General features: G+C 38.8%; 1 protein-coding gene across 1 annotated transcript in view; it reads right to left on the minus strand.

Annotated features, from left to right (window-relative positions):
• Window positions 1–4,235: 4,235 nt before the first annotated feature.
• The window catches only part of ITFG1 (integrin alpha FG-GAP repeat containing 1), a 71,095-nt gene continuing 54,456 nt past the window's right edge, over window positions 4,236–20,874 (minus strand). Inside the window, exons 15-18 of the mRNA XM_026036480.1 lie at window positions 11,311–11,435; window positions 10,362–10,444; window positions 8,209–8,326; window positions 4,236–4,879 (exon numbers count right to left, since the gene is read on the minus strand). Of these exons, the coding sequence (XP_025892265.1) occupies window positions 4,820–4,879; window positions 8,209–8,326; window positions 10,362–10,444; window positions 11,311–11,435 (386 nt within the window). The 3' untranslated portion in view covers window positions 4,236–4,819. The remainder of the gene's footprint in view (window positions 4,880–8,208; window positions 8,327–10,361; window positions 10,445–11,310; window positions 11,436–20,874) is intronic.

Consider the following 20,874-nt stretch of genomic DNA (forward strand, 5'->3'; position numbering starts at 1 on the left):
GCAGCGGGGCGGGAAGCCCGGCCGCCCCTCGCCCGCCCGCGCGGCGCGGAGGAGGCGAGAGGCGCTGCGGGCAGCAGGGCCGCGCCGGCAGCGCCTGGCAGCCCCCGTGCCTCGCGGGGTCCAGCGAGCCGCCCGCGAGCCGCTGCCCGGCCCCATGGCTCGTGGTGCTGCGAGAGCCCAGTTCTTCCCGCGGCGCTCGGAGGGCAGCGCGTCGCGGCAGCAAAGGTCGCTCCGCCGCTTCGTGCAGCGGGCGGCCCTCCGGGCGGGTCCCCGGGGGCAGCGCCCCGTCTAGGGCTGCGCGCGGCGGGGAGCAGGGTCGTTCCGCTCGCTCGAGCGCTCCTCGCAGTCTCCTGCGGGGCTGCTGCAGCCCAGCAGGGTCCGCTCCTCCAGGCTCACCCCTCAAACCCGGGCTTTTCAGAGCAGTGCGCTAAATGCTGCATTCTGCAGAGAAAATTTCGATATTAAAAAGTATTCCTTCCCTGCATCCTCGTATTTTTTTTCAGACTTTGCTAACAAAAATGTGTTGACAGTAGGAATTCTATAAAATATCTAATAGACTAATAATTTATACTGTTTTTGTGCATCATCCACATTTTTTTTTATTCTCCCTGCAGTACTCAAGTACAAAATCAAAATCCAATTATGCTCTTGTACAGATTGTTAGGAGACAGGGGGTGGCTTTTTTTTGGAATGTGCAGCACAGCCAAAGGCAGGATTTGGCTCAGCTACTTTGTCACTTATGATGAAGACATAAGAGATGAGGAAGCCAGCTTGATTCTTAGATCTCAAATTGAATTTGCATTCAGGAAAACAATTTCTCGTCTATTGTCTCAGAACAAAGAAAGATGAGGAAAAAAATAGTCCTTTTTATTTTTTTGATACAAGTTGGTATCAACTGCAGGCAACCCAATCTGCTCTAGTGAATTACACTGAATGGTTTAATCCTGGTTTGGTGTCGAAGGGCGGCAGAGCGGTTGCGCATGGGTGAGCTGGGCACCATCCTGGGAAACAGGGAGCGAAAGGTTGCTCCCTCATGCACCTTTCACTCCCTGTTTCCCAGAGCGGTGCCCAGCTGTCAGTGTGTGGGCAGCAGCAGCAGTTCATAAATCTGGGCCCTAATCTGCTCTCACTTAGAGCTGCTTCTGGAGGGGTTCCCTATGTGGGCATCCCTGTACTTTGCCTTTGAGAATTGGACAGATGATGCTTTAAAATATGGCACTGTAAACTTGGGTAGATCTTGAGGAAAAGTTGCCTTCCAGTGCTCCGAGCCTGGAGACAGCTGCTTTCTAGGGAAGCAGTGCGGTGGTGTGAGCCTGAGATGGTCACGCATGGCAGCATCATCAACATGCCTGTGAACGGTGCCCACAAGTGCCCGGGAGCAATGGGTAATTCTGACGAGAGGTTGGCACTAATGTGTAACTGCGGTCACTGGCTTTGTCAATGGGACTAGGAGCATCTGAAAAATCTTCATGATCTACAATTTCTAATTATAAAATGATGGAAACTGCCAGTGCCTCCTCATGTGGTAATATATCAGGGAAGCCTACACAAGTACATATACTTGACTTTGTTATTTACTTGGATTTTACTTGACTTTGTTAAGAACACTGTCACCTTTTTAATGGTCATGAAGAATCCTGATGGTCTTCAGAAAGCTTTCTGTATATGCCCAGCAATGTGATTGGGTCTGTGTGTTATAAAGAGAATATATCTAGGAACTTATTTGGGTTAGGTCATAAAAATTCAGAATTTCAAGACAAGGTTAGTGTGTATTTTACAAGCTTAATGGAGTGTATCATAGACAGGATCACCCTGTTCACTGACGACAGGGATTCACTATAAAATAGTGCTGTGTAGCTGATTTTTTCAAAGTGACACCTGATATTACCATAGCATCACCAAATACAGTCTGTTATCATGAGGAAAAAGCTGGAGAATAATGGATAACATAGGGCTTCTGGACAGCAACATTTTAGCTTTGTAAGTGACTGCAGCTGTTGTCTTTGATCAGAAAATTTACTCATCCTCATTGAATATTTGAGCTGCAGATATTTTTGATAAAATGAACGGTGCTAGCATTTTTTTTAGTATTATTATTTTAAGTATAATCTTATTTTCTGGATTTTTTAAAAATAATTCTTTTGTTATTAAAAACCTTTAAAGCTGGTGCAGTTAATCTTGTTACATTGTCCAATACAGTTGAGCTCCACTGAGTACTGAAGGATGTAGAAATGTATTCACTTTTCCTGGTCTCTGCAACTCCCATTCATTGAAAAGCAGAAGCCCCCATTGCCTTAGTGCATTTACAGTGGTGGGTCTACAAGGAACTGTAGGATGCCCTTGCAACTCAGCCGCCTGCGAAGGAACCGCCTCTCCATGGATGGGATGGGGCATCCAGGGAGCGTGTCCGCTTGTGCACAGCACAGCTTGCAGTGGTGGAGCATTGCACTGCAGCAATGGTAACTCCATGAGCATGATTCAGGCTTAAAGTTTTGCATAGAAGATGAGAACAAAGAAAGCTGAGACTTGAAGAGCCATCTGTCAGCTGGCATGTCAACAGTATCTTTATATAGGTGAGATTTCACACTAAAGCCTTCCCATAGCATTTCTCACCAGGGCTGCATTATGGTGATGTATTCTGAAAATTTATGTAGCTAGAATTTTTTCTCACTTCACTGTCACTGGGAGGAGCACCTGGAACAACACGTCCTCACTGATGTTGCTCTCTTAAACTTGCTAGTAGAAGGGTGACTCTCTTAATGAAACATATTTTTGATGCCTATGGTTTGAAAAGTCTGATACTATACCTTTGACAAGAGGTTTAATATTCAATGTCTTAAGTATTCAAAAATAGTATATATATTGTTGTAAGCCAGGAAATTTCCTTGTATGAAAGCTATTAAAGCTCCAATAATAACATCTTATGTACGATGCAATTCAACAATGTACTGCCAAACACACAACACCTTGAAACAAAACACACCAAATTCATTGCTCTGTTAACTTGACAACAGCTTAAATGCCAGCATGAGCGTGTTTCACTGCTAATTGTTTTCTGAAGCCCACAAGGAGGGTAATGGCTGTTTATTCTGCCATGCTAAGGGGTCCTGGTGACTCGGCAGCCACAGCAGCAGCAGGCAGGGCTCTGGCTCTAGAGAATGCTATTAATGGGTTTAAAATGTACAGGAGCACTTGGGGGTTATCTAGAAATAACCTTTACCTGCCGGGGGGGCAAAGAAAAGAGAAGCACTAAAAGGGGCGTTTTAAGGAACTGTGCTATGCTGAACAGCAGTAGTGAACACAGTATAAAGGTCTCCATTCTTGCAATACAATCAGTCTGTATTTGAAATATCTAGTCTAAACGTTGCAACTTAGTGTGTCTGTTGAGCAGTATTTTTCTCACTCTGTATGTGGGGTCGGTCACTGTTAGGCATTGCTATGGCAGCTAATTCTGTGCACTGTGACTGGGGGGGCAGCAGCAGGGCAGCCCTGCCCTGCTCCCCGTGGCTGCTCTCAGACTGACCCGCACGCTGCGCTGGGGGCTCATGGGCAGCTCGGCCGCTTCCAGCACAAATTCCAGCCCACACGAGACAGAGGCAGATGCTGCCGTGCAGGTACAACAGGGGAGAAACTGGTGAGAAAGCGGCTTCTAGTTTATTAAACTGTATTTATTAGGAATGCAAGTTGACAGAGGTAAAAGCACAATAAGCCATGTAAACTCAACACTATGAATATAGGAAAAACTATTAAATAAAAGCATGATCATTTATAGAGATAGTTCCAGGATCCAAGCTGCACTTCAGCCCTTTAAATACAGAGGGCTAATCTTCCCTTTGTATGAAATTATTAATCGTCTTTTCATGAATTTCAGGTAGAGTAGTCTACACAGATTATGGATGCTACTTACTCTGAGAGTCCGATTATAGTCTTTATTTAATCTTTCTGTATCTCATCCATTAGTAACTCATTTTGGTGAGTTAATCTTAATTCTCATTCTACTCCATTTTTTAAAATTTTAAATTCTGAAAAAACCTCCCCTCTCTCTTAGAAGTAGGAAAAAAACCCCAACTTTCGTAATGACTCTATGTCTTTTTAAATAAAAGTGATTATAGTTTAACTAGAAGAGCAGTTTGTGTAATGCTGATCCATTTTTATGAACTAAATTTTTAAATGAACCTTCTCTCTAGAACTACTAAACATTAATATTACATTTATCCCATGATGAGTTACTAAGCTAGCATTAATGCTACAGGTTTGCTTTAGTTCTCAGGTTCCTAAATTCTTTAACTATTGCACATACAGACTGAAACAAAGAAAAATACAGAGCACTTCAGACAGAATACCATTTAGTACAACCAGAATAAACCAGATAAAGTCTCGCCTGAGAAATTGCTCAAGCCTAATTTTCAGAACGCAGTTTACTTTGCAAAAACGTATAAAGGAGACGACCAATTCAAATGATACCAAATATTCTGCTCTGTGAAACGCTAAACTTTATTTACATCTTTCCAGCAACTAGTGCTGGAGAAGGGGTGGTATGTAAACAATGAGGTACATGCAGTATGACCTCCTCACGATGAAAAATAAATTTACAGTTTCTGTTAAATAAGGACCAAATACTAATATATACAGTCTGTTTACTGAAAGGCCTTGTGAGACATTCAGGTCTGATTTTAATACTTTCCAAATAAATACCAAGTAACGCAACATTTACAAATAGCATACCAGCACTAGTCTCACAGTAATCATTTTACAAATCAGAATTCAGTATTTCAATTAAGCAAATGAGCAGCAGCTTCTTCATAAATATTAAGGCATGTCACATAGCATCAAAATGGAACCGATGAGCTTCCTGTCGCTTCTCTCTGTCATCTGCTTTCTGAAAAATAAAACCCAAACACTTTATGGAACCTAAAACACTAACGTTACAGAAATGAGTTGTCAAATATCACAGAATAGTTGATTTTTTCCCCAAGTCATTCAGTTGAAAAAGGTAAAAAGCTTAGTAAAAGCCTCAATAATTACCTTTTAAATGATGGCAGCTTTTACTAGCAACAAACTACTCAAAATTGGCTTCTGCTGCTAATGCTCAGCTGTTTTAGTATTAATGATCCATTATTTTCTATTATTCTAATAATGTTTTTTAAAGGAATATTACAGAAATGAAAAATGTTTTCTACTGTGCAATTATTTAGCCTGCATTATACATATGAGATGAAATGACTTTGAATTAACAATAAATATTATCTATACTGCAATTAAAAAAAATCTGTTAAATCTAAATTTAGACAAAGATCAAACTATTCAACCAACAATTAACAGCACCAAGTTTGCACTAAGGAAATGTGAGGCAGTTTGTGCGTTCCCTGGGATGTACTTGGAGTGGTACTTGGGGAAAAAAGAAGCATGTCCAAATTGTAGCTCTCTCACGTATTATGTAATAATGTGTTGTCCTCTCCTTATTCTTTAAAACAGCAACAGAATATGAAAGCACTTACTTTTAAACATATCATTACTTTTTCTAGGACCCAGTGTTTGCCTCATGACAGATAATCTGCATATAAATCCTAGCATGAGAGAATTTAGCAATAAGAGATTTAAATGTTACTTCAACTCGCTTTTTTTTTTTTAAATGAATGAGTAAATGGAAGAAGAGCCTTTATAGGATGCTGGTGTGTGGGCATTCAGCTTTGTATCTGAGTTGATAAATATGAATGGCAGCTTTGGTAGAAACCAGTGCCTGTGTTCTGCCATGGAAGTTTGTCATCTGCTCTGGCTCAGCACCAAATATTCCCTCGTCAGACAACGCTGTGTGTGACAGATACTCCTCTGGGTTCACACACGGATCTTGCTGCATTTTGTGGCAGCAGCAGAGCTGTCAGTGCAGTTCGAGCTGTAGCAGAATGACTTTTTGGCAGGGTCTTTATCAACGTCAGTAGTATTTTTAATGCCAAAGATGGGGTGGGAAGGAGGGAGTGGCATGCATCTTCCTCCACCAAAATGCTTGTCATGTTCCACAAAAGTTTGTATCATCACTTAGAAAGCAGTTTTCATTCTTTCTTGTAAGCTTCCTGAAAAATCCTACAACTTCAAATTAGACAATAATTAATCTTTCAACACTTCCTTATAAGTGTTCTTGTCAAAGCACAGGGGGGTCCCTGTGCTCCAGCACCACAAAGCAGAGCAAAAAGAATCAGATCTCAGGAAGACTGAGGTCCTAGTTCATGTAGCAGACTCTGGTTTTGTGAAATAAGTAGTACTGTGAGTTCTTCCCCAATTCCCCTTTCTTTGCTTATACCAAAACTAAAATACAATATGGTTTGAGAGCCATGTTTTTTTTAAATAGATTCCAAGTCTCCAAGGAATATGACAGAGCAACATACTATCCTTAAATACCACAGATATTATTTAAACAATAAAATAGTTGGCTGGCAGAAGACTGTGTAAGAACCATTGTAGACAAAGGGCTTCCACTACCGCTTATCATCTGAAGAGGACAAAGTACATGATATATTTTTACTGGTGTATAAACCACTGCAGCTTACAGACAGATAATCCTCTGGGGGAGAAGCAAGAGATTTTAACTGCCAGTATATTTCCCCTTCCTTTTGCTATCGATACTCTAGAGATCTGTAAAGGAAAGCAGGATTCAGGCAGCGCAGTACTTTGATGAGAGGGCTACTGAAATAGGCAATAACCAAGCATAAGCTCAGAAACAAGGAGCTCCTGAGTTTGAGCCCAGTTATGTCAGTGTTTGTGAAACAGAGCCTTGGTGAAGCTTATTTGTTCTGTCCCATCATCTGTCTCCTTTGTAAATTGGAAAAGTTAAAAACCAACAAATGCCCTGAAAATTTTAAGAGTTAATAAATGTTTATACATTTGAAAATGTATACTTTGAAAACATATGTAATTTGCCCAAATATTTATGCCAAGTTTGAGCAAGATGCAGCTGTCAAATCAGTTTATAACACAACCCATACCACTTCATTCATTTTCATTTATTGGGTCTTTAAGAGAGCTCAGAAAGCACTCACTCTGGGCTGAGTGCTTCTTTACATTAAAATATATGAATTATTGTCAGTATGAAATGTTGACATTAATCTCCATTTCTCCAAATGGAACTGTCCAGAGTTAATCCTCCTCCAACCCAAAGTCCTTCTATCTTTTCTGATACTCTTGTTGCATAAGATGCGTTGGAGGCAGAGGCAAACCCAGGCAGTGTGTACCAAGCTACCGCTTAACAAGGCCAATATAGTATCTAAAGGGCCAGGCTTTGTATTCCCTTCTTTTTCCTTTTTAATTCCCAATCTTACCCTTATTTGGAGGTAATATTTAACATTCTGAAAATTGGGGAATGTCGGACAAGATATTTTAATATGAAGCAGGTGCAAAACTTACCTGAATGTTTAACAAGGTCATTTTATTTCCACAAGCACAAAATAACAAACAGTTCTACCATGTCAAAATGTGCAATAATTTTATTTGACAGCTAAGATTATGGTTTGGGTATGTCGCTGCATTTATTGGCAATTTTGCCACTTGGAAATGATTGCGAACTGGGCATAGTTAGGAAAAGAAGGAATGCATTTCCTTTGTGACATGAAAGGGCCCTTTCAAAATGCTTCTTCAAATCAATGAGTTTCTATACACTGCATGTATAATTCAGACACACCGAGCAAAGCAGCCTATATGTGCACAATTGACTCCCTATACAGTCATGAATGCTAATGTCAGTGCAATCAACAAAGAGACAAGAAAAAAGATGTTTTTCCTTATTTTTAGATTATCAGGAGAGCTCAAGATAAATAAGCTGAGTTTATGTTGCACTTCCTAAATATAGTATTCTTTAAAACTCCACAAAATAGAAAGCTTAGATATGAACCACAAAAATCACATTTCATTGGGACTAGCAGCTTAGTGGCAAGAGCTGATATCACTGATATCTGTTATTAGCTGTTGATCCTTAGCTGTCAATTCCCTCCCCCCCTTTTTTGTTAGTTATCTTAGCGTTTAAGCAAAAACATGCTAATTTTTAAGCTTGCAATAAACACTGAATTAATAATAACTATCTTTGGGGAATTAATGCAGTCCGATGTGTCAGAATTTATACTGCAGAATGCTACTCAAAAAACACACAAGACTAGTAAAATACTAGGAAATGCTAACTAGTATAGAAATACAGAAAAAAAAACAGTTAATTGAACTTACCTTTTCTTGCCAGTGTAATATGCCAATTATTGCCAGGATAAAAACGCAGACACCAATTAGGGCAATAGCTGTTAGCAGCACAATGTTACTCGGGGTCAGGTACAGTTTGGCACTCCAGCTACATACACAGAAGAGCAAAACCCAAGGAAACATTAATACCTTTCATTAGGAAGCAGGAAATAGATTTAATTTATAAAAACAAAAAGAACTTGCTAATGCAAGATGGCCTATGACAGTGGACAGTTACTAGCGACTGTACTTGCAGACTGGTGCTTAATAGTGTTTGCTTAGAAATATATGTCTTAATATAATTAATTTCAGGCAACGCCATGTCTAAATTTAGTTTCTGTTGAGCTACCCAGGAGTGCTATGGCTATCCTCAGGGACTTTTTTTGACTCATTACATTTATCCATTTTTTTCTCCCAGTGGAAAAAAATAAAATGCATAAGAGAAATTTGTACAAAAGTGCCTGGGGCCTGGGGAGCTGCAGAGGCAGCATGAGCTATCTGGGTAAGGTAGGTTATTTATTCCCTCCACATGAGGGAGAGGCTCAAGGGGAGCAGCTGGGGAGAAAGCTGCAGCACAAGGAAGTCTCAAGGCTGCTTCTGGCCTGTCAGCCTGTCCTGCTGCCCGGAGCTGCTTCCCTGAGCAGCCCTGTGCAGGGAGCCCGCGGTGCTCAGCATTGCTCCATGAGGCTTCTGCCGCCACGGACTCCCTTTTATAGTTTAACCAGACCACATCATACCGTGCTCTGCACCTCCAGAGGAAAATCTGTGAAACTTCTTCTATTAAGTAGTCAACAAGAAAGGGCCGAGAGGGAATTAACTGGTTTGTGCTGTAGCTCCGTGCCCATGAAGTTGCGCGCACGGATGGCCGAGCTGCGGCTCACAGCAGGGCAGGCTGCGCAGGGAAAGGGCAGCCTGTGGCTCTGCTCTGGGCTCCGGCGGCAGCCTTGCAAAGGGAGGCCGCTCTCCTGGCTCTCTCCTACAAGGATCATTTAACTGAGAGAGCGGGGACAGACAGGAGACACAAATCTCCATTTCCTCCTCGCAGCATTTCCACCAGCTCTCTCAAACAAGGCATTCCACCGGGGCTTGCTTTCTTTATCTAGATTTTTTAACTTCTCTGTAAAGAGGCTTTGAGTTGAAATTAAACTTAGCTGTTTGTACTGTATTGAACACTATAGTTTCAGTAGTCAACCAGGATACTGGTTTATATTGAAAACAAGAGAACTTGCAGACCTCAATCTTGTGAAAAGAGCCATTCTGGCCATTCTGCAGAAGTACTGCAGTAGAAGAAATCCATTCTCCACTATTGTACAGTGTCCATAAACTTCTTCAGTGAAAAAACAAAAATAGTTTAAGGATAAGAAAATGAAGAAAATTTCTGTATAACACACCTTGAAATACCTCAATACTATAAATTTTCTTTATCTGGCAAATCTCATTCCTGTGGTTGTTAATTAGCAGCTCAAGTGGCACTTCACTGCTTAGTTCTTATTTGTTCTATAGCAAAATTAACTGTCGCAACTGATGTTGAAATCATTTCTGCATGATAAATGCAACTGACCTCACTAGTAGATCAAGCGGCAAAAAGCAGCTGGAATATGTGACTAATGTTTTCTCTAATAGCAAAGAAAGAAATATGTTGACTTTCAGGGATGGATATTTTAATTACAAAATGAACTCAGTGCTAAAGCTCTTGTGCAGGTAACCCATTCACCTTTACTTAAAGAAAGGCATTCATACCTGTGGCAACAGATATTATGCTTGGAATGCCTGAATTGAAGTTTTTTTTTTTTTTTTTTTTAATGAAACTAGACACAAATTGTATGTTTGATGTGACAAAAATGCCTGCTTCAGCCATTACCATGCTTGCCATTTATCTGAAAGAAGACTGGTAAATCTAGCAAATAGGATTTTATTTATAGGCTTGGAGCTGGTAATTGATTTCATATGTTCATGGTGACTACGTAAGAGTCTCTATAAATTCTTTACAAATATTCTGTTGTATTCATAGCTATAGATTTGTCCCCCCTTGTTTTTTTTTTTAAATTTACTTCCTATATACATTCTATTTTAACCTACATGATGCCTAAACTCTGCATTAACAATGTAGTTTTGTGAAGTGCACTTCAAAATGATGCAATTACCTTCGAGGAACATTGTGAGGATATGGAATGACTATAAGTTGAGAGTTTGGTATGATAGCTGTCCATTCCTGTTTTCTTATGGACTGAAAGAAAAACAAAAGCTATCTCAATTCCTTATAAGTCAACATACTTTAAAGCAAAGTATTCTGAAATTCTCTGTTGAAACATAGAACAAGGAGAGAAAAAAAGCTAAAATTACCACATTCCCCTCTCTTTTTTCTTAAAATAAATGACTATTCTCTTACATTTGTAAGTACCTTTTAACCTGAAAGCCCCAAAGCACTTTTAAAAATGAATAAAAGTAAAAACCAGAACAAGTTTTGCTGACATGCAATGAAGTCTCTACTTGGAAAGTACAAAGCAGCAACATTACAGGGAACGAAGAAAAGAAGTGATGCTAGAAAGACATTTCATGCCAGCAAAGCAATTATCCAAATCAAAAACTGACTAGAACACTAGTGTGAATACCTCTCTTTTAAAAGTAGGCACGTGAAATCTTTAAAGGTTGCAGCCCTGTTTTTGTGTTTCACCTGGTGTTTGGGTAATCCTGGTGATTCCCCCCTCCCACCGCGCTGGTCATGGCTTTCTTCCCGAGGCAGAAATCAGTGTGAATTTACATGTCAGCCAGACCAAGCCCAGGGACACCTTCAGCTGACACCACAACAACTGGTCACTTTTACCATATAAATGAGCACTACAGATCTGTGCTAACATCTGTAGACTGCTTCAGTCATCTTCTGTTCTTGCTGCTCCCTCCCAACAATGTGCATACAAACTCTTTCTTTTTCCAGGAGTGGTTGGTTGTATTTTTGCAAACTCTTTCCCATGCTCAAATTTACTACTCTGAGCTTCTGGTGGAATGTGTCCCTTACAGTATTTCCACCCCAACTTCATTAGGAAAGGTAAGAACATAAGTAATAGCTTAATTTAAGCTTAAATCTGAACTAACCTTTTCTCCCAAAGGACGAGGAATGCCAACATACAAATGGTCAAGGAAATTAGCACTGCGTCCCAAGCCCAGCACATTGTACGGCAACTGCAAAGCAAAGTGTGCTGACTGGCTGAGCTGTCCAGCTGAAATTAAATTAGAAAACAGGCTTTACCAAGTAATTTGAAAAAGCTTTTCTATACAAACACACATTTCAAGATCTAAAATAAAAACATTGAGGAAATTTTAAATACATCATATAACTGTTTAGTTCTTAAAGGCTAAATCCCATATTGCCAAACTACTCGTGGACACTCAAGTTGGAAAGAGCTTTGGATTTCTACTGAGTGCTAGGTCTATGCTAAACTGAAGCTCTGCAATTTTTTACAAGTTAAGAAAAAAACGCCCTGTCCACACTAACTTTGACTTGGGTCTGTTGAGTCTCTTGCCCCATTGATTTAAAAACTCATATTCGATGAGAAGACTATCTACACACTTATTTGTAATAATCAGTAACTACTGATTACTCATGTGTCAAAAATTAGCTAAACAGATGCTCATGAGCAAATTCCAAAACAGCAAATTGATTTAATGGCAGCAGGATTACTGCCTTGCAAAAGCAGTTGTAAGGTAGGTCCTAGTGATAGCCTATAATTATAAAGAACTGAAGGAGAGAATGTAGGGGAAAAATAACATTTTCCTTTGTTATCTAAAACGGCAGTAAGGAAACAAGATAAAGTGTTCTTAGTTATTTACAGATTCACTAACATCCCAGTTCTGATGTGGCTGATTATTCCACTTAAGTAAAAATCTTGTAATCTTTTCATTTCCTGCAAACTTATTCGGATCATACAGGGATTCTTTGTTCATTTCCTAAAACGCCTCTTAGCAAGTGACGTGGCTGCAGCGAAGGAGCGATCGCATCACCTCGTAGGCACCTCCGGGAATTCAGCCTCCACCGGACTAACAGAGATAAGTTCCAGGGACCCTTGACACCAAGAGCAGGTTTACATGATCAATTGAAACAGCTTTTTTTACACAAAGATATGAAGTCAGGATCTTTTGAGTGCAAGATTTTTGCACTGCTTTGACATCTGATGCACTACTTCAGGCATAACCTCTCAGCTAAGCAACAGAAAATAACAGACTGTGAATTACAGAAGAGAACACTGCAACACAAACGTTGCAATGCTAGTGGTGAAAGCCAGTGGTGCTAGTGGGGGAAGTCTGGCAAAGGGATGGAAGTAATTTAATACCTTAACTTGGACACATAGGGAAAGAGGTGCAGGAGAGCATGGGAGTGCTTTGAATCCCGATTCCAAACCAAGATCCCACCTCTAGCCAAGGTGCAGGTCACCACGAGCAAGGGAGGACCTGCCAGAAATTAGCACTCCACTATCTCTGTTGTGTTGCAGGCATTTACTGGACTCAGATTAATCTAGGTGGACTTCAAATGGCACCATATACGCTCTTTCCTCAATCCGTATTTAGAATGGAACATTCATCATATTTGATATCTATCAACTGAATTCACAACCAAAAGACATGGACTTGCAAGCTCTCATTTAGACATTTCAGGAGAAAAAGTATTTTAAATTGTCATACAGGCAAAGCAATTGCTTCTTGCGACTTCAGTGATTTCAGTAAGTATTTATATGGGAGTATTAATAATATAATGCAAAGCATGAGCTATCAAGAAGATCAGTCTGTTTGGCTGATCAATTCAGGATGTAGTGTGCTAGACACTAGTATTCCCACAGATACTTCTCTACAGTTTAGCAGAGGAAGATCCATTTCTGTGCTGTTAAAACAAACAAACAAAGCAAACCAACCAAAAAAACCCATCAAGTTTATCACATTACTTTTGGGAAACATTAAAGAGACTTAGATAAGCAAAGACATTTCGCATTTCCTGAGATTATATTTACAGTCAACTGCTTTTTGCCTTTCCTTGTGTTTCTTCTAAGGCTCAAATTCTGAAAATCAGTATTTTGCTTCAGAGTCCATCCTCCTGGCTATAGCAATTGCACCAATCTTGCACAGTAGTAGTGAACAGTGGGAATGGGGAGAAGCAAAAAACCCTCCAAGCTCCATGACTGAGCCTGGCCAGAACTCAGCCAAACATCATTTCGAGAAAAACAAAACAAAACAAATGAAGAAAACTCCCACTCCTGATTCCTAGGGACAGCTAGGTAAGTGCATGGCATGTGACACCACAGTACACGTCTGATGCGTTAAGTCCAAATGGGAAGGCTCTGGACAGTGCCTGTATGCGAGTGCTGTAAAAGCTCCTTACCTGTTTTCTGGGACAGCAGCTATTCAGCCCTTGTTTCCTTTTACTGGGGACAAACTAATTTATTTATGGGCTGATGATAATGTTGAACTGCTGCACAAGGATGATTACTTCATGGTTCCACTTCCCTGAATTATGTCCCCGCGCGGCTCCCTACTTTCATTAGTAGGAAGAAGCTCCCCATACGCTCTCAGGCTTCTCTGTTATCACAAAAAGGGGCTGTCCTGTGGGATGTGCAACAGCAGCTGCTTATAGCGGTTTCAAGATTTAAAACAGGGTCAAAAAAGGAGATGAAAATAGATCACCTTGTAGCCTGAGCCCTCCACCTCACCTTGCCTGGTGCTGGCTGAGAGCAGCCTAAGGAGCAGCCTCCTGCTGGCCAGGTGCTGCCGGAGAAGCTCCTCGCAGTGGGGCACAGCTGCTTGTGCGGAATCAGCCACCGAGTCACTAGCACCCAAGGACCATGCCAGCTTAATGCCAACAACTGCAAGAATTTTAAGAATGGTACCCAGGTAACACTGCCCATTGGAAACCTTCTTTTCAGCTTAATAATAGAAAATATGGCATCATTATGGACAACATTTAATATGTACAAAAGGGCAGGGAGCAGCTACTCTGACACATTCACAAGATTTGCTATGATGGCCATATACCTACAGTTCATTTGCAATTGCTCCCTTCTCCATTGTAAGGGAGAAGAGGGATTTCTTGCAATTCAACTGCAAATTCTCCTGCAGCTTACCAGCGTTCCTGTTGGAGAGCTGTGCTGGGGCAGCAAGCAGGACATCTACGTTCAGTGACACAACTTTGCACAAGGCAAACTGCAGATACGTGGGAAAATTATATGGAACTGCAGATACGCCACGGAAAATTATATGGAACATCTCAGAAAATATACAGGAGCCCAAGAAATGAAAGCTTCTTTGCATTTCAATATGCCATTAGTCTAGATGGATGTGTTGCCTAGAATTAAAGTTTTAGCACATCAGATAAGAAGTTTAGACATAAAATGTTGTTTTGAAGCCAATCTCAACCTCATGGGGTAAATACACTATGTAGTATTACAGCTGTGATTATGCTATTAAAAGAAAGGAAGATAAATTTGAATTAATTTGACCTAGATGAGATGTGAAACATCAATCTGATTAAAATTAACTTTTTAATCAAGTTTAAATACTATTTATATATATAAAAAGCCCCCAACTTCCAATAACTGTCACTAAAACTTGGCATACTATAGACTTACTTTTCCCCCTGCAAAGCCAAATAATGAGCAGGATGACATAGAGATATTTAAATAGGACTTGCACTTTCAGTCCTCTGTTGTGACACTAGAAATGCTGCATATATTGTTTGGGGAATTCCTAGATTACTGAATCCGTGGCAGAAAGCACTGGTTGAAAAGCTTTTCTCTTTCAGAATAGGGATTTTTCCAATAAGCTAAGGTAATGGCATAGCACTTGAATCTGTCCTTGCCTTGTCACGGGCTTTTTGCACAATCTTGGCTAAATTCCTTAGTCATTATGCCTCAGTTTCTAATTCTAAAATGGGGAAAACTATTTCATAGGCATGTAATTAGAGTAAGCAAGCGCCTAATATTTGAAGGCACTGGGAAGACAAGACTTTACCAGGGTAAAGGAAGTAATAAGGAACAAAGTTTACTAAACCTGACTCAGTTAAAACAAATCAAAACAACAAAACCAATATCGAGGTATGTATTAATTGATCATGCTATAGCATAATGGAGAATTTAGTTTAAAAATTTTAACTAAAGCTGAATTCTGAAGGACTTTTCTGAAAGAATGAATGCTGGTGTAATGCATTTCATGTTGAAAAGTGTTTAGCATTGCTTTTGAGTTATTTAGGATGAAGAGGAGACTGCAATTGAGATCTTCCTTTTTTCTTTCATCATACAAATGAAATGATACATCATTCCAACAACTAAATTAAAGGAAATAAAAGAAAATGTCATACACTGTGTGCAGTCAGCCTTAAAGAGGTTAGAGAGTCAGATACTGTAGCCAGAATTCTTAAAGCATTGAATAATTTCATGGCTACTAACCCTGGCTCTTATGCCTACTAAGAAAAGGATAATGAAATCTTATGCTTCAGAATGTAAATGGATCATTTGCAAAGGTCAGAAAGGAATGTTTTCTTCAACAGAGCAGGCAGAAAATGTACAAATGCATTTTTTTAAAATTGAGAAAGATTAGCTAAACAGGAATGGGTCAGAAGTCATTCTCGGAAACTTGTTTACATTTAAGCTGACCGATGACAAATGAGAATCTCTGAGACTGTATTTTTTACTTTGTTCTACGTCTACCATAGAAATTCTGTAAGAATTTGATGGTCACTTACATGTTCTACTTAGAATTACAAACATTTAATTTTAACTGACAAGTGTGCACCTGAGAAATGAATATAAAAGCTTTCAATAAAGATTAGAAATAAAAAAGACAGTTTTAAAAGGTTTATTCTGTTATATTTGAAGTTCTGCCATTGATCATTAGTTTGCATTTAAATAGCAACCTTAGAAATTTGCTTTGTTGTAAAACTGCTGTAAATAGGTTTCTACTTTTTCCAAGAATATAATAAAGTATCATTCATTATTCAAGCAGGAAGTCAGGACTTGATACTTACACTAAGGTTATTCACTAACCTTTTGGAAGTTTAAGGGACCTGGAGAAAATGCCTTTTGCTTCACAGTGTATTTCAGTGTCTCTCCCACATTGGCAAGTTTTTTTTTTAGTGTCAACACTATTACTTTTATCAAGACAAGTTATTAAGGAAAACAAAATAAAACCAAACTCTCCTCTTCATGTTGTACCTTATTATTTTTGCATTATTTTAGGGATTATTCAACATTGAAATCCTCATTTTGATATTGCTAGTGCAATATGTCTTTCTTTTGTATGTTCTTATTAAAAATATTATTGAAAGCACCCGAAGATATTATGAACATATGATAAGGTGCAAGTATTTATATTTTTGTTTTAAACCATGACAGTTAAATTACCGCTTCAAAGCACTTGGACAGTACCAGAGCAGCGCTTCTGTCAGAGACCACATTTTAAAGGAAAAGCTAATGATGTTGAACAGCTCAACCTTAAATTTTTTTGCATGATCTGATATTCAGAAATCATTTTGAACATAACTTTTATCAATCTCCTTATTTTTGAAGTCTGCATATAAAATTTGAAGCAATTTGTATCATTAACCTTTTGAAAGTCTTGTCTGCAACAACAGAATGATGTGTCCTCTGTGACACATATAGTACTTGCTCTTTTATTATATCTGAATTAAGATATTTCTGTTTCCATTATGCTGATGAATACTTGCTAAAAGCTTAAGAGTAACCAACTATGCCCTGGGTTAAATTGCAATATCTTAAACCAGATTATTTCAGGGTGATTTCACCTACAAGCAGCGTAAGTGCTTAAATGCAACCAATTTAACTTCATGAAAGAAAGCTGACTGCATGTAGTGGCAATGGGTTTTATTGTTTCTTTAAACAGAACTGATATTGTGTGATATTTGATTTCTGAACTAGTCTAGCTGAACCGATGTAAACAGAATGACAACACTAATATTCCTCAGTTGCAGCTTAAAGAAACTTATTTTATGGATTAACAGAGCAGAATGTATATATCACAAATATATATAAATTTGAACTAACTCCAGACTAACAGAAACTCCAATTTCAAACCTGTAGTGTCCTTAATCATCATTCTAATTTTTTAAGCTTTTTTCAGCAAAATATCATTTAAGTCTGTTAAGGTGATTGAGATTAATTTAAAATACAGTAATAACACACCTAGATTTTCAGATTTTCCCAAATATTAATTTGGAACTGAATAAGACCCACATGCATTTTCATAAATGGAAGTATCATAACCACTTAAGATTCTTTCTTCTGGATGCTATATTTCCCTATAATTTGCAAAATGATGCATTTATCATATCCTGTGACATAGTCCTGTGACATAGTCGACCAGAATAGCTGAAGATATTTGTGAGTTATGACTCAACCTTTTGCTCAAAAACAAAACCAAAAAAACCCAAAGAGTTAAAAAATAAAAGAGAGTTGCTTTGTTTTAGCCATAATGTAGATTACTTTCTACTAACATTACAAGCCATCACATAAAGCAGAGTCTGAGTTGTAGCCTATAGTTCCAGACTTGCACCTGGATTTTCTTGTGCTATCACAAGAGAAGAATGTTGGCTTTCTTGGGAGCCTGCACTCACATAAGCATCCTTGAAAAGCTGAAAGTTTTCCCAAAATTGACCTGCAGGAATTGCACAGGAATTGCTCCAAAGCTGTGAGCAACAAACATGTGGCTGGAAGTAGGCAGCCAGTTCACGAGTTGAGTAAAATTCACCGCGAACGTGCCTCACTTCAGCTGTGTCGAGTGAAATACTACAGCAATATTTACTGCTCTGAAGTCACTGCTGCCTTGCGTGCAGCAAAGTGTTTCTCCATCTTTTGAAGCTGGCAGCATCTTAGTATAATTGAAAATATGCCAAAATGACTTACTGCAAAAGAAAAGGAAATTTACTGATAATAATGAGATACTGAATTTGCATGAAAAAAAAAATTATAAAGCAGCTTTCAGGAAAAAAAATCCAAACTTGAAAGCTTAAAGACAGTCAGGGAATTTGAATTTCTTGGCTTTAGTTGAAAGCTTTATTTCAGTTCCCTTATCGCTGCCTTCGGAGCCGTAGCCCACTGCTGGTTAGAAAAAAAACATACAGGAGAAAGAGCTCTCTAGTTAAAATTACGCAGGGGCAACTGCAGCATTATAAGAACATGGCACTTTTCTCTCTTCTGACTTAGCTGTTCGCCTCTTTTGTTACTCCACAAAATAGGAAACTCTAGATGGATGCAGTACACAACCTCGCCTCATGACTTGATCTGCAATTCTAAATCCTAGAATCAGGGCACATAAACCAAAAAGCTAGTAAGTCTGCATATAGGTTGTCAACATTACAGTTTGTTCTGAGTAACAAACTAAACATAGGTTTGGACTTCAGTCATGGGGCTGACTAAGCTCCTTACAGCTTGATCCATCTGAACAGAACCCATTCATGTGATAACATTATTAGCCTGCTGTCCCTGGCCCACACAACTAATATTTTTGGTAGACACATACTGCAATTATGACCATATTTATTTCAAATTTGAACTGCATTTCAGTCAAGCTCTGAACTATTAAAACAGAGCAGTACAGATATAATCTATAGTAATTCTGCATTTATCTAACTGTTAAGCAAAATTATATTTAAAAACAAAAATTAGGTTATTTCATTATCACAGATCATTTTTTTAGGATGCAGCATTAGCTAAATAAAACTTGCATTTGATTAGCTTTACTTTCATTAACCTCACTCCCAACAAATTCAATATACTCCATGCTTAGCTTCAATGCTGTGTTGTAACTTTTGCTGTCATATTATTGCTCACAGTTCCACTGCTCAGCTAAAAAACAGTTAGAATGATATCAGAAATTGCTTAGAAAAAAACGTAAAAACATGGAAATGCAGATGTAGAACTGAAAAATCTAGGAAAGCACCCATGCTTTCATGTGGAGTATCCTTCAAAGTAACAACTTCAAAAGAAAACATAGGGAACGGAGAAGGTAGAAAGTGGGAAACAGATCATAAAGCCCAACCAAAATTTGAATTTGCCTGTTTCTCCCAGTCTTACACCCAATCCTGATCTGATCTCAAGCATAAAATGCCTTCAGTATAGAAAGAACTGCTGCAAGAGAATCCCTCTCTGAGGGAAGAGGGCTGCAAAGATCTAATCACAGATGCAAGACCCATGTTTTCCAATTCTAATGCTCATTTTAGCAATTGCTATTCCTTGTAGCTAATTTAACACTATTTCTTGTTGTAAAATTATAACTGATTGAGCAATGAGAGAATAAAAGCACCATATATGTCCTAATTGTTAATCCACTATCTTTTAATGTGGAATGTTAATAGTAAAAAGGAATAATTCCAGCAGTGCTTAAAAAAAAACCCAAAAAACAAAAACAAAAAACTTTTCAATTATGTAAATCGTCCATAGCTAAGACTCAGCAGCCCAAAGAACCTTAAAAGGCAGCAGACAAGGACAGGCACACATGTGGCGCTGCTTCCCTCTCTGCAGGAATACTGTGTATATGTGAAGGATACTGTATTTACGGAGCTAAAACCCTCCAGATTCGGAAACCCTGCAGAAATAACACGGGGGACGTTTCTTTGGGTACTCTCTGATTTGCTTTGGCTCAGGGATGAAAGGATAACTTCAGTTAAAGGTATAATTTGGTTTCCAAGGTCCAGCTAATAATCATTCCAATGCTAAGACCAATGGTATAGACAGCAAAGAGCATCAGTTAATAAGCATGATGAGAGCTGTTTGCAGTGGAGGAAGAAAACAGAGCTGTTCCTCATGTTATTCTTCATGAGGTTATATAATACGGAATACAAAACGGCTATTGGCCAGTAATTCTAGTTAGGAAAGGATTTACTGAATTTTGCAAGTAGGACTTCTTTTAAAAGAAGAAAATTTAGTTGTAACAATATAGAGAAAATGACTTTGAGAACTTCTTGGATGATTTTACAAACTCCTAAAAAAATCTATTAACATATTGTGTTTGAGAAACTGATCAAAGAGAGTTTTATAAAATACCCCATGGCAATACTGCTAGGGTCACAAATGCACTCGGAATTCATTACTGTTATTCATAATGCCAAAGCAGAGAAAGAAATTCATCACGGTTGGACTTGGTTAGGCTTTTGTTATTTTAAGTACAGCAGCAGTAAGGATGAATGGTGCTACAACAGCATTAAATCATTCTAGATAGCTATTTCTCAGAGCAAAAGCTTTGCAGTCCTGAAAAGCACCTTCCTCTCTGCCACCTCAAAAATCTCCTGCCCAAAAGACAAACATTTTCAAGAAAAATATACTTGCTCCTGCTCCTAGAAGACAAAAATGAGACAACAATATTAAGAAAAGAATACATAAAATTAATAGGTACAAATATTAATTCCCTGCCCACAGAGAATGTGTGAGCATGTGCATCCTTTTGTGACAGGAGAGGGAAGAAAGCTCAATTTTACCAGCTTAGGAGTAAAAACCAACAGGTCAAGTACACACAAAATAAAACTATCTAAACTTGCAAACCCCTGTTCCCACAAGATAGAGTTTAGAATCAGTTTGTAATGGTGTGAAATTAACCTTTTAATAGATATTCTGAGCCTAAGACATTACAAATCCAGTAGAAACATACATTTATTTTGCCATCTTT

Source organism: Nothoprocta perdicaria, unplaced genomic scaffold, assembly GCF_003342845.1.
Source record: "Nothoprocta perdicaria isolate Ctin4 unplaced genomic scaffold, notPer1 scaffold_18, whole genome shotgun sequence".
Classification (NCBI taxonomy): Eukaryota; Metazoa; Chordata; class Aves; order Tinamiformes; family Tinamidae; genus Nothoprocta; species Nothoprocta perdicaria.